At 39.0% G+C, this 14117-nt stretch overlaps 3 protein-coding genes across 3 annotated transcripts; 1 reads left to right on the top strand and 2 right to left on the bottom strand.

Annotated features, from left to right (window-relative positions):
* The first annotated feature begins 433 nt into the window (after positions 1 to 433).
* LOC117466252 (C3a anaphylatoxin chemotactic receptor) lies at positions 434 to 4671 on the top strand. The gene is made up of 3 exons (XM_034109400.2): positions 434 to 522; positions 1380 to 1505; positions 2021 to 4671. Exons 2-3 carry the CDS (start codon positions 1401 to 1403, stop codon positions 2975 to 2977), a joined length of 1062 nt encoding a protein of 353 aa, XP_033965291.1. The 5' UTR covers positions 434 to 522; positions 1380 to 1400; the 3' UTR covers positions 2978 to 4671.
* A 91-nt stretch (positions 4672 to 4762) lies between these two features.
* On the bottom strand, positions 4763 to 10145 carry cenpq (centromere protein Q). The gene is made up of 8 exons (XM_034106371.1): positions 9779 to 10145; positions 9648 to 9702; positions 9394 to 9502; positions 8363 to 8431; positions 8139 to 8262; positions 7553 to 7672; positions 5870 to 5944; positions 4763 to 5544 (listed from the first exon to the last, which is right to left on the bottom strand). The coding sequence occupies exons 1-8, from the start codon at positions 9881 to 9883 to the stop codon at positions 5362 to 5364; spliced, it is 840 nt and encodes a 279-aa protein (XP_033962262.1). The 5' UTR covers positions 9884 to 10145; the 3' UTR covers positions 4763 to 5361.
* Positions 10146 to 11059: 914 nt separating this feature from the next.
* On the bottom strand, positions 11060 to 13985 carry mrpl16 (mitochondrial ribosomal protein L16). The gene is made up of 5 exons (XM_034105473.1): positions 13752 to 13985; positions 13050 to 13121; positions 12735 to 12883; positions 12047 to 12340; positions 11060 to 11594 (listed from the first exon to the last, which is right to left on the bottom strand). The coding sequence occupies exons 1-5, from the start codon at positions 13819 to 13821 to the stop codon at positions 11403 to 11405; spliced, it is 777 nt and encodes a 258-aa protein (XP_033961364.1). The 5' UTR covers positions 13822 to 13985; the 3' UTR covers positions 11060 to 11402.
* Positions 13986 to 14117: the final 132 nt, after the last annotated feature.

The following is a 14117-nucleotide window of genomic DNA, read 5'->3' as shown; positions in this document are numbered from 1 at the left end:
AAACAGATATCATGGTGCATCTACTGACCAAGGACATCAGGAGGACCATTATTTCATGTCATTCTCACTTTCTTCCCTCATTTTCTGTCTGATCTCTCACCATCTACGAATTGGGGCAAACATACCTATAAGTCTAAAAAGGTGAATGATGAAAATGTTGCTAAAAAGTATTTTGTCCAGAAGAACAAGCAGAGGAAACAGCATTAAAGTGCACCGCTGATTTGAAGATTAATGAGTAACTTTGTATGTAACCCTCTGAGGTTAATGTTCTGTTGAATCTTGCAAGTAATACAGCCGTCTGAGCACAAAGGAAATCACCTTTCATTGGTTGCAGACTGCTATGATCGAAACTATTGCTTAGATGTTAATAGATATGTTCATAGGAAGGAGTGTGTGTGTGTTGCAATCACTCACAGAGAGAGAGAGAGAGAGAGAGAGCGAGAGTTCTTATAACACCAGTAGGCACTCCTTCCTACTTTATCTCCAGCCCCATTCCTCCTCAACGCAAGGCAAATAAAGCAGGTAAGAAGCATTTTTTTAAATTCACATCCAAATGATTTGAAGCAGCTTTTTAACACAGACTTTCAAACAGAGATCTCAAGTCATTAATGTGTTCGTCGATGTAGATTATGGAAATCTGCTTTTAATCAGATAACCACGGCTGCTATCAGTAACTTAGGCACAGGTAAGTGGTTCTGCTACTGTGCGGAGGCTAAAGAGGAGTGTTCATTAACACAGGAGTGTTCTAGCTGCATGCAAACAGGCCCGGTCTAGATGTGCTGGCCCTGAGGCCGCAGAAAAAATATAGGAGATGACTTTCTCTTTGATGATTGCTGCTAATACAACACCTGGCACAAGTCCTGCAAGTCTGTGTATGTGATTGCTTGTATTGTGGGGATTAAGACAATATAGAGGTTGTGCACATCCAAAAACCGCAGGGGCTGGATTTATGTCAGACAGAAATTAAAACATTATCAAAGGTCCACACAAAGTACCTCCCTCAAATGCAGTTTATTTGCACATCCAAACAAGATTCGAGGCTACATGCTCTTATTGCGCTTTGGGACTCCCTTTTTTGGACAAAATGTGATTCAATGCAAGAATGTCAATGACAGTTTTCAGGGTAAATATGTGGTAGTAATGGTTATGGTTCTTAGCAATGAAGCCCTTAGCAAACATAAGGAAGGAAGTCTGTGGGTTGTCGTGTGATGTTGACATCAGTCTGCTTATGTTTAAGACAGACATTTGAAATTCATATGCAATCATGCATGTTACAAAAGGTGTTTTAATTTTGTGACATTTAATATTTGTTGTCAAATTTCAGAAAAGAAAACAAATCTTTGCAACTGTATCATCAACAAATGTTTACTGTGTTTCAGCGCAAGACCTCAGTGGCCAATATGAATGGGACTGTCCATACAGGAATCAGCCCCAACACCAGCAACTCATGGCAGGTGGAGGCAGTTAGGGGAGTCCAAATGGCAGCTACTCTGGTTATCTTCCTGGTGAGCAATCCTTTAATACAACTGTACACTACTACTGCACATAGCGCTGGAAAACACTGAATAAGGGGCTGCTAAATAGGACATATAATAATAGTTTCGATAATCTGTTGATTAGGAAGTTTGCAGGTGAGAAAACACAACATGCTCACTAGACTGTGATTTGCAAACATATTCTTGTATGTACTGTATGTGTTTTTAAATTAAGAGTTAGATGATGAGTTGATGATACCACTCTCATATCTGTACGATTAATATGTATTAAAAAATATCAAACTTTCCCTTGTTCCGCATCAGCTCATTTCCATTTGGAGAGTCTATTTCTTGGAGAGAGGCAGTCATTTCCTGGAGTTATTTTTAATGCTAAGTAAAGCTTAGAGGCTGTAGGTTTCGATGACATGAGAGTGATGTCGATATTTTTGTAAAATGAAATAAAACAAACAAGATTATTCCCTGTATTATGTCTGTTACTCTAAGGCTTTCGTCCTAAATGTGCCTGGTTTTCGTGGTGTCTCTAGGTTGGCGTTCCTCTGAATGGGCTGGTGGTTTGGACACTTGGACTGCGGCATAATCGTCACCTGGCACGCAGAGGCAGCTGTGAGGAGACACGTGCTGCCAGCAGTTTCAGGATTTATGTCCTGAACCTAGCCCTGGCTGACCTGGTGCTGCTCCTGCGCACCCCCATAATGTTGGGCTACGTGGCTCACAACTACAGCTGGCCGTTCGGCCTTGTCTTCTGCCAGCTTGTCATGTTCCTGCGAGGCCTGGGCTTGTACGCCTCTGCCTTCCTCCTCTGTGCTGTGGCCCTGGAGCGATGCCTGTGTCTGCTGAAGCCGGTGTGGGCTCGCCTGCGACGCCCCTCCTGGGCTGTTCCTCTGGCCTGTGGCCTCATATGGCTGTTAGCCACCATCTTCTCTGCCCCCTACCTCCACACTGCTGTGCTGATTGACGTTAACGGGACACTCCATTGCAGAGAGAGTGGGAACTTTGACATTGGGCTGTTTGTCACAGAAACAATAGCAGGTTTCATCTTGCCCCAGCTGGTGTTCCTGGGAAGCAACCTGGCTGTTGTGCTCACCATTCAGCAAGCAGTGCCCTTAACACCGACATCCTCCAACCCTTCCAATGCCCGCAGGATGACAAGAATGTACCACGTGCTCTTTGCCACCATGCTCCTCTTCCTCACCTGCTGGGTGCCATATTTTGTTTGTCGGTTCCTGCGGGCTTTGGCCGTGGGGCACCCTGAACGATTGACACTGTATATCCGAGCATCTTGGGGCGTATACGTATCTCTGTTCCTGGTGTACATCAAGTCCGCTCTCAACCCGGTGCTGTACGTGTTCGCTGCCCGAGGCTTAAGTCGTGCCATCAAAGCTTCAGTTGTCTCCACCCTAGAAAGACTTTTCAATGATGACTCTTCAGAGTCATTTCGAAGGAAGTCACTTAAAAACTCTCTTAAAAACTCACAGATGTAGCCAGGAGGTCAAAAATGCATTAATGTTGTAGTTTTTATATTAAAACCAGACATTTCTTTGGTTTTTGTAAAATGAGAAATCTCTTTACTGGTGGGTTTCTCCATTTGCTCATACCCACCAAAAATGAGACAAGGACAGTTTTTAGGTGAAGTTACTGCTAACCAATTAGCCACGGCAAATGGACAAATAAGTCAATAGCATTAATATTACACTCCTTGTATGTAAATATGTGATCTTGATAGATTTGACCATAAGAATAATTTAAAAAAAATGTGCAATGTCAAAAGCAATTGCGTTTTTTTAACGTTATTTTTATTAAATTGCCGCAGGTCTCCCTTGAAAAAGAGATCTATGATCTCAATGGGACCAATCTCGTTAAATAAAGGTTTGAAATGAATTAAAATGGTCTTAGCTGGGTCATAGTTTGATAATAGTACCACATCTCAGCTCCTCATGAAACAAACTTTTCCTGGAAAGGTGATTCCTCCTCCTGGTTTGATTTAAATTCTTGGATCAATGGTTCCAGAAACTGGATTGAGATTTCAGAGACAGAGAGCGTATCTCCCAGGAATTGACAAATAGGAGCGATACATCTTTCATCAGACACTGACACAAGCCTGGTTCCTCAACTGTCAGCTGAGAACAAGAAGATATATGACTGCAGGTGTCATCAGTGAAAGTACATGACTGAAGACTCCAGAAATGCTGCTTCTGTTACAGCACGCTGAAGGCAGGGTCATAATTGGGCATAACAATTCATTCATGAATCATCTTGTCGATTAGTTTCTTGGGCAGGGAACACTTTGATGGTAGATAACGAGCCGAATGAACCCAGGATTATTTCAATGCCAATTTCCTAGCCCCAGGAGAGTCTTTGTTAACCTTTGGATTCCTCCAAGATGACTCACCGTAGTATGACTCACCGTCATACTACCTCTGCTATGTTTCAATGAATGTTATCTTATCAGAATCAATATTGAATCAGATCCATCAACATGATCACCTCCTGCTCCATAGACTAAACACCATACTGAGCAGGAAGTGAACATGTTGCAGGAAGTGCTCTTATGGTGAATGCACCACTAACATGTCTGACTTGACTTCAGTTATTCACAGATAGCTTTATGTGTTTTTTGTTAAAACTATATTATATATTCTGTCATTGTTGACAAAAGGGATGAATGGTCATGCTTTAAATGTGTTTAATTCCTACATTAAAATGTTAAAGGTTCCCTATTATACTGTTCATCAATATATTATAGGTCTCAGATATATACAAAACATGTCTCTGAAGTGTTTGGCTCCAAATACCAAACAGATCACCCATTGCAGCATCCCATAATCCCCTCTGTTTCAGCCCTGTTTCAAAAGTGCTGATTCTCTGTCTGTTACTTTAGATGAAAATAAGGTGCCCCCCCCCACGCCCCTCTGAGAGATATTTGGTTAAAAGAACACAGTGGTGCTCTAGGAGGAGATTCAGGTGCTAAGGTGTGGGGGGGGGGGGTTACCTTGGTTGGTGATTGGCTAATGGTTACACAAGCCAAAAAAATCGTTATGACATCATAAAGTGGTTCAAATCTGATCAGCTCATTTTCAGACAGGTTTTTATATAAATGGATCAGGACAAAAAGAGAGAGAATCTTTTTTCCTGAAACCTTCAGAATCTCTTTACACAGAGGGGACACATGTTGGATTTCGCATAATAGGTGACCTTTAATGAACAAAAGTCAATTAGTTGTTTTTAATTATATCTGATCATACAGTCATAGCATTAACTCATGTCTCTAAGGTTCTGATTATGGACATCAAGTCACTCTTTATTTGCTGTTACAGTATTTCTTTAATGAAGTTTATATGTTCTGTTATTTAGGCTCAAACGATGAATAAAGAGAATTTGGACTTTCTATGAAAAAAAGAAAAAAACGTAAAATGCTTCGACAGCGAATTCTTTAAATAATAATGCACACTTCAGATGGGGAATGGTTAAGGTGTACACTGTATACCACATGACCGCAAAATGATTCCGGTTTCAATGGAGACTTTAGATGTATATCATGCCTCCCCATCTCTCCCCGTTTCCTCTCTGACTCTGTACTGGCAGCTTTACAATAAAGACAAAATGTTAAAGAAACCTTATGATGTAGTCTTAAAGAACCACACAGATTGCATTTCTTTCTGCAGGCGTTTCTCTCTTTGTGTTTCCATTGCTGCCAGTTAGACTTTTTTCTAGTTCTTCACATATTTGCCACATTTTTTGCACCACGTTATTTTTGCAGGTGTTTAACCACCACAAAAAGTAGAACTGAGTAATATTAGCACAGGAAAAATAATGCATACACATCTTCTTCTTACATGTATACATATCCTTAACATTTCAGACCTGTCTAAGAAGACGGTGCACTACTGATGTGGGCGGAGCCAGGGTTGAACAGCTGATTGGCTTGTCTCTGTGCCTGCAGAAGAAGCGCTTGGGTACCCTCCGTAGTCTCTGATTCCTGCAGGATTTCTCCAAGTTTGCGGGCAGTGGCTTCAGAGTCACTTTCTGGTATAATTTTTCTCAATCGAGCCTGAGGAAAACCAAAACATGTGTGATTTTGTTTAAACGATATGTATTAAGACAGTTTTGTAAAAATGTATCTCTGACGCAACAGAAGCACAATTGTTCTCTCTCTGCATTTCGTAAGACAGATTTCATATCTTCTTGCCCAACACAGAACATGTTAAGACTTTCCTGTAGCATAGAGAAGTGCCCACTCAGACATTTTGACAACGTCTTATTCAATGGAAAAAGTGTCAAACAATAAGTGAAGCTTGTGAAAACAGCTATTGTGCAACAGGAACAAGTCAAAGCATATACTAGATTTCATGAATGTGCTCCCCACCCTTGCTCACCTCTAATGTTGATTCATATTTTTGTGAAGGGAAGGAGGGAAGGTTGAGATTTGCTTGTTCAGCTATCTGTTGTATCTGCATGAACACAAAGAAGGAGAATTGGACTGCATGAGAAAAGATTTACATATTTGTATCTAATAGATGAGGCGAAGAAAAAAGGCATGCTGCAAATGTCTGCTTATATGTATAGAGTATCATAAAAACAGATCTCACAGTCATTTCCTGCTAATGCCAACACCCATTATATCGGCTTCCACAGAACAGCCACATTTCAACATGCTGTTCACTTCTGACCGACAGGCTGATATGGAGAAATGCAGTTAACCACTTATTTTTCTCCGTCACCTATTTTACTGAAACAGCCTGATTAATGTTGTAATGGTTTTTTTGTTAAAATGTCTTTGTACAGCACTTACATTGGAGTGAATGGTGCTATAATACATCAGATGTAACACTGTAGGCCAGAAGTTGGATGGATAAAAAGGAAGCTACACCAATAATCTCTCATTTGTGTTTCAATAACAGCTGAAATGATTTGTGGATTGTCAGAAATAAAGTTGGCAATTATTTGTGATTAATAATTTCAATCATCATTTTTCAAGCAGAAATAGTGAAACAGTATCTGAATGCAGCATCTTATAATCAGAGGTTTCCTGGTTCATTTGGCATTTTAGTCAAACAAAACAAGTTGTTTGATTCTGTGAACTATACAATTTCCATGTGTAAGACTAGGATATTATATATAATACAAAGAAAACATCTGCAGATTAATCGATATGAATAAAAATCAGTTGCTGCAGCTCCAGTTTCATGCCTTCAAATTAAAACAATAAGGAATTCTTAGCTGCTTTAAAGGGGACCTATCATAAAAAAATGCACTTTTTGATGTCTTTTATACATAAATATGTGTGCCCGGTGTGTCAGGGAACTCACGCAGCGTCAGAAAATAAAACCCTCTCTCTTTTCCTCCATACCCAAATCTCTAAAAACGGGGCTACAACGGAGCTGATCCAGATTTGCTTCCGATATGAAGTCAAATCGGCAATGCAGACCCACAGCACTATCAGATAGTTGCTATCAGAAACAATGCCCGACTGTTTTGGACGTAATATGGTCGGTGTTTACATTAGCATCGCTAACACTCAGAGCTAACCTGTACTGCACAGAGCACGTGTGTGAAGAAGCAGGAAGTAAAAAGGAACTCACCTTGTGGTATAACCGGCAAGAGAGAAAGCCTTTGAGCTCCAGACTGTTTCAGAGAGAATCCTTGATAATCCATGATATGGCGTTTCATCACGGCAGTATTTAGTTTAGACAGTAGCTGCTGGGTCCCGCATGAGCTCAGCCCCCACCTTTTTTATTTATCTTTTATCAATTTAAAAAAAAAAAAGCTTTATACCCAAAAGCACTTTTGAAACAGGAATTGAAATGGGGGGATATGAGGCATGGCTAGAATGGTTGATCTGTTTGGTATTTTCAGCAAAACACTTCATAGATGTTTTTTATATATTTGTATATATATCTGAGATCTATGCTATTGCCTAAAAATAGCATGATAGGTGACCTTTAAGTTAGCAATAATGAGTTATAAAATAAAGAAATAAAGATATACAAATAACCGTCTTTTTACAGCTCAGGACACAAAGACATTTCATAAAATAAAATACATCTGTATGCTGGCACCTCTTTAGCTTTCTCCTCCTCCTCCTCCACCTGCTCCCTCAGCACGCTGCATGTGTTCTGCAGAGAGTCGGCCTGCTCTTCCGTCTTCTCCAGAGCACGGACCACAGATCTCAGGTTTTCCTGAAAACACAACAAGACATCATGTAACACAATAACAGACATTTACTCATTTATATTTCAGATAAATTAATGCACTGAAATACCCAAACAGTATGTATTTTCAAGGCAGATGGACGACATTGCTTAAAGGTTTATTGCATATAGGACTGAAGCTTACAATTATCTTCATAAATGATGTGATTATTTATTCCATAATCAATTTATAATTTAGTCAATTGATAGCCACAACCTATTTAAAAATGACCCTCCTTGCATATCCCAGTGAGGTAAACTAGATTAGATATCAAGAGCTGAACATGTTTTGCTTTTTTAATTCTTTAATAAATAACTTGTAATGCTGTCCATGTATTTCCAATCAAACATATACATCAACTAATAGTTTCAGCACCAACTGAAATGTAAATTAAATTAAGGTTTACATTTTTAAAATATTCCAGCCTCTTCACCAGATTCCAGTGTTTCTCACCTCCATTGTGCTCAGGGTCTTCTTCCCCACCCCTGACTTCTTGGCCTCCTCTTGGTGGCTCTGAGAAAAACACTCATTTTGTTTCTGCACTGGAACTTTGAGCTCTGCACATTTAGCAATAAACCTAAAAAAAAGTTAGGGAAATATGTAAGCACCTGTAATTACAAGATAATTACCAGGCACATGAAATTCATTTTTATCCTTATTTCAGAATAATTTCTCACCTGCTTTTAATTATGTTTAGATGTTCCCGGCTCTCTTTCTTCTCTTTCCGCCTCAAAGCAATAGTTTCTCTGGGAAAACAAGACAAGAAGATAAAGATGTTGACCATTTATTCTGCTGTATTTTAAATGCCTCATAGTCTTTAGGGGGAAATGGCTGGCTTCAATTATTATTATAGCTATATTACATTATATTACATGTTACTTGTTAGACGCTTTTATCCAAAGCGACTTACATACTCATTACTGTGGGCGATCCCCACAGGAGCAATTTGAGGTGAAGTGTCTAACGACATGCTGACTGCAGTAGGGTTTGAACCGGTGCTCCCCTGATCCGAACACCAACGCAGTAGACCACTGCGCCACAGCCTCCCCTAGCTATATATTTTTAAGCTGATACCTATCCCACCTTTATCAATATTTGAAAGTTTAAAAAACCTAATGACAATTAATCAAATGGTCTGTGATCTCTGGCTAACAAATAATGTAAAAGGGGAATTCTTTTCTAAAAACCTCATAAATAGTTGGCATTTCTGTACTTAAATCTATTGTTAATCGAGTCGTCACTAGGCTTATTCTTCACCAATACTGACATGCCGGCAACAAACTGGCCCGTTTATCAATATAACTCTAGGCACAATAAATAAACAAAAAAATGTAAAGTTAAAATATGTCTCAGACTGTAAACCATAACTGATAACATCTATAATTGATTGTGTAATTACATTACATGTCACTTGTTAGACGCCTTTATCCAAAGCGACTTACATACTCAATACTGTGGGCAATCCCCACAGGAGCAATTTGAGGTGAAGTGTCTTGCCCAGTGACACAACGACATGCTGAGTGCAGTGGGGTTTGAACCTGAGACCCCCCTACCCACTGCGCCACACGCCTCCCAATTCAATCAATAGTTTTTCTACATGTATACCTTACAAAATGGCCCGAGTCTATATACCGAAAATAAGAAAATACTACTTTTTAAGGGTAACACTCAGGAGTAGTAAGCTGTAAAACAACACAGTGAAACTCACAGTATGGACAAATCCATCATGTTTTCCAGAGCAATGATGGAGGATGCTGGCATCGACCTCCACTTTTCCTCTCCTTTGACTTTGTGAGGGACTGAAGGTGAGACCTCAGCTATTTCAGGACACAAACAGGAACAACACAATGACAAGAGAAAGTAACAACATTGCATTAGGCTTGTTTTGTGGGCTGAAACGTATTTATATTCAACATCTGAAGAGACATGACATCACATTGTGCTATGAAGGGTTTTGCTAACCTTTCCTCTTCTTGGCTGCTTTTGGCTGGGTGCTCTTGCCACTGGGCTTTGGGTCCTACACACACATTGTTGACGTTAACAGGAGACTGCTGACAGGAGCCAACATCAGCTGGAGTATTAACTGATCTTACCTGATTCTCTGCTGATTTCTGTTCCGTCCTCTCGTCAGGTTTTTTATTTTTCTTCATGTTAGGTGTTTTTGTAGCGGCCTGGTTAGAGCCTCTTACAGGCTTCATCTCTGCTAACGTGAGCTAGCTTAGATCACGATGAAGTGAATGTAAAGCTAATGTAACGTTATCTGTTATAGCGTCTGGCTAGGCTAACGTAAATAACAATGGCAACATTAAAAAGAAGTTCCCTTGTTGGACAAATGAATACCTAATACTTGATATACAACTTTATACAAATGAAATCGTAAACTGGACTTGTTGTCATCAGCTGAGGCACTTTATCGCGCTGCTGTTTTCGAACAGGTTAGCACGTAATGCGCATGCGTCAATAGTGTGCTTTCTCTCCCCACAGTCAAGACTGACAGGCAGCTATTCATCTAAGGCTAAGAAGTCATGGCCAAACACAACATTTGAAGGCATCATATTCACACTAGAATTATTATTGTATGAATCATACAATGGCTAATACAGCAGACTTCTTTGAGAAAACAAAACCCACATGACAAAGGTCCCATCCCATCTCCTACATAGGAACAAGACACGTTTTTTTTTCAATTTGTATCTCTTTGAAATTGTCTTGGTCTTTTTGTTGTTATGTTTGTTTGTGATTGTTTTGACCCTTTTTGTAGTCATTTTGAGTTTTTTTGTGGTTTTTTTTTTTATTTCAACAGTGGTCATGAGTCTGCTTAAACGTCCTTAGTAGTTGTTGTATGTTTCTCTGCGGTCATTTAGAATCTTTTCCTGGTTGTAACATGTCTCTTTGAGTGACCTTTTGTAGGTGAAGGACCAGTAGGTTCCTTCAGTAATCCATTTATGATCCCAGCATGGTCACAATGTCAAACGCCTATTAAGTTAACGCTGGGCATAATAAACACAATGCTGCAGTGTATTGAAAACATTGTATGTTTGAAGAATGTTTTCATTAGCTTCTCTGAACACATGAACAAACACTATGGAGGGATTTATTGGCTGTTTGAATCTAAAAAGTTTATAATTATAACAACGATAAGAAAGATGAGTTTTGCTTTAATTTCTCAGACAGCAGGTTCATGCAGAGTTGTTGCAATATATAAATGTTGATATTGACTTAGCTAAACCATCTCTGAATACCAGATAAGTGTAAAATATTATTAGATATTAATGCTCCCTGCTCAAAATAGATTTAAAATTGTGCCAAATATAATTATCATGCATATATCTTACTCCATATACACCATTTACATTATTCCAGCAAGATAGCAATTGGAATTTCACATTCAGCCTTTAATTACTTGTTAAACCATAAATAAAAACGGGTATTTTTAGGTGACAGGAGATTTATTTTCACTTCCGTTTCACACCTTTTTTCAGCAGATTACACATAAAGAGCTTTAAATTCAAATTGACAAAATGCGATTGCATTATTTAGTTTATTTGTATTTTAAAGCAGGAAATTAAAGAAATATCCCTTAGACAAATGTTAAATCCACTAATACGTGTGTAAAAAAACAAAAATGAAAGAAGATTCCCAAAATGTACTGAATATTTAGGTCTGGATGGTAAACAGTATGACAGACACTGCAGCCACGTATGTCCCTCAGGTCTGTCACACCCTCCATGGGAGGTGAAATTTGCCTGCAAAGCGTCCGTTGTGGCACAGGTCTTTGGGGCTGAGCACTTTCCTGATCCCCAACATGTTGCCGAGCGTTATCTCCTTGAAGGTCCAGGGATTCTGGTTGTTCTGCTCCATATCAGCATGCTTCTTCTGAAAGGCTGCTAGGCTCGCTCTGCTAAAAACCTATAGGAAATCCACAAAACAAGGAACGGGTTGTTTTTAAGAATTTACTGATACACTCCCTTTGGCTTTTTGATACTTTATATGGATCCTCAAGTGTATTTATGCATGAATAATTTAAGCATTAAACAAAGAAAGCAACATTGTGTTTAAATGTTCTTTAAATTATCTCTGTAATCTTTTTAGGAGTCTTTTAGTATATAGATAAAACCCTATATGGACGGATCCCTTATCAAGATCTTCATTGAGGTTAGATTTATTGCAGACTTGTTGTATTTCTGCATTTGTTTTTAGCAAAGTATACCTAATCGACTGGCAGCTGTTTATATAAATAAAGTATCATTCACCAAAATATGCCTTTGAAAAAAGTGCACAAACAAAGTTAAGGGATATTTTGAAAGTGAATGTAAGAGTGTATGTCTGAAGTTCAGTATATACAGTATCAGTCATCTCACCTCGGCCTTGAAGGGTAGCTTTTGTGCCACTTCAGTCATGATACGCTGAATCTCTCCAAGCTCCACCTTTCCTCCGACTTCCACAATAAAGCGGCCGTAGCGCACAGGTGTCACGTATTGGTCGATGGCTCCCTTGCCCCCGCCCATGCGCATACCCAGACCTTTACGTGTGACAGGCTTATATGGGCCATTGACACGCCAACGGGCAAATGTAGTTTTGGGATCCATCTTGCGATTGATGGTTAGACGGATCATCTCTATGTGACCCCAATGAAGGTAGCCTCCTCCCATGGCCTGAGCATAAGAGAGACAGACAAGAGGGAGGTCACTTTTTCATGGTCTAAAACAAGTATGTATTATTCTCTTGGCATTAGGTGCATAAAATAATACAAATACACATGAGTATTGAGTACATGTTTTGCTATATAGTATTTGTTTTTAACTTTGCATAAGTATATAGTTACATCATTTTTGTGAAGAAGAAAGCTAAGTAAAAATAAACATTATTTTACATTGTATAATACGTTGAAATAAGTGCTATTAAGAACCTGCTTATACTGTATACAGTTACATAAGGTTAAATAATAAATTCAAGTAATACAATACTACAGGTTACATGATCTTCATATGCTTGAATGCCTTAAGCAGCTGCAGATATCAGCAGTCTCTTAACATTAAATCCACTCACCACAATAGCAAACTCTCCCTTAGTGAAGGCATTGGCTGTCGTCGCTGGGCCTTGGATATCCTTCAGATTCTTCATCTCTTTCTTGGCGTTTTTAAAGTTAGGCATCTTGTTCACAAACTTCAGTTTGCGTCTGTCTGGCAGCACCACATCTTTAGAGGAAAAAACAAGTGAGGAATTATGAACATTTTCATAGTGCATCAGGCATGCATGTCGATGTAAGATTTTAAAAGTCCAAAGACTGGAGCAAGGACAGACAAACTGTATGCATTATTGTGTAAACATAACAATGTCCTAATGTAGAAACTAAATGATTACCACTGTGGTCTGGAGGAATGTCACGTGTCTTCAGGCCAGCAGCCAGGACTTTCAGGTGGCCATGTAAAAGACCTGTGGGACAAACAGCAGATTACAGAACTGTCATTTATTACTGCTAATGTGCACTACTGCTCAGTTCACAGCCAAACCTCAGCCAGAGAGAGAAACTGTAGCAATTGTATTAGTTTTTCTCTGATATTTCCTATTTGAATAGAACAAGACCCATTGAAAGTAGTTATTTTTTTACTTTTAGATGTAACTGTGTCTAAATTGTGTAAAAGTAGACTGTTGTTAATATTGGTCCCCTTCATTCATCTCTAATGTATCTATGTACTGTAGGCCAACTGTTTTAAACCACAGTGAAAACTGTTTTCACTTTATAAATGTTTTAATATCTATATATATAAGTATAATTTGCTTTGCTCTGTGTTAGTAGTTGGTCGTGCCTTAATTATTGCTCTTCATTCTGATGCTCTACCTTTATGACTATAACACCTGTGCAAAAACTATGAGTTTAAAATATTGTATTCGCCTACTCTGAAATATAAAGCTTAAGTGCACATGCTTACGGACTATGTGAAACAAACCAATTGATATGCATATACACATGTCATGCCTAATAAAGACCATACATTAGCTTGTTTTGTTAACTTCTAACGCAATAAAGGAAGAATTAACACATGAACTGAGCTGACTTGTTACCTTGCTGGTGACCGTTCACTCGACACAAAGCAGTCAATCCGCCGACAGCAGCCTTTATGATGGAAAACATGATATCACCCTTTGAATGGACTCTATAAACACCAAACTGTCACTGTGTGTGGTCGATATAAGAGCATTATAAGGTGGTAACTCATTAAAGCATTGTTAACATCACGCTCTGTACAAGGTCGCTGCCATTGCTGTGATGCTTCTTCTTCTTTTGGTTTCAATGCAACCAATGTCTTAGTTGCATGTCGCCACCTGCTGTACGGAGTGTGTAACATGTCTTTATGATAACTAAATTAAAACAAAACCAACAAATATTAAAAACACTCAAATCCAAATACAATAGGGGTGACCTACTTG

Source organism: Pseudochaenichthys georgianus, chromosome 3, assembly GCF_902827115.2.
Source record: "Pseudochaenichthys georgianus chromosome 3, fPseGeo1.2, whole genome shotgun sequence".
Lineage (NCBI taxonomy): Eukaryota > Metazoa > Chordata > Actinopteri > Perciformes > Channichthyidae > Pseudochaenichthys > Pseudochaenichthys georgianus.
Note: the sequence above shows the minus strand (reverse complement) of the source record. Positions and strands in the feature narration are given on the sequence as shown.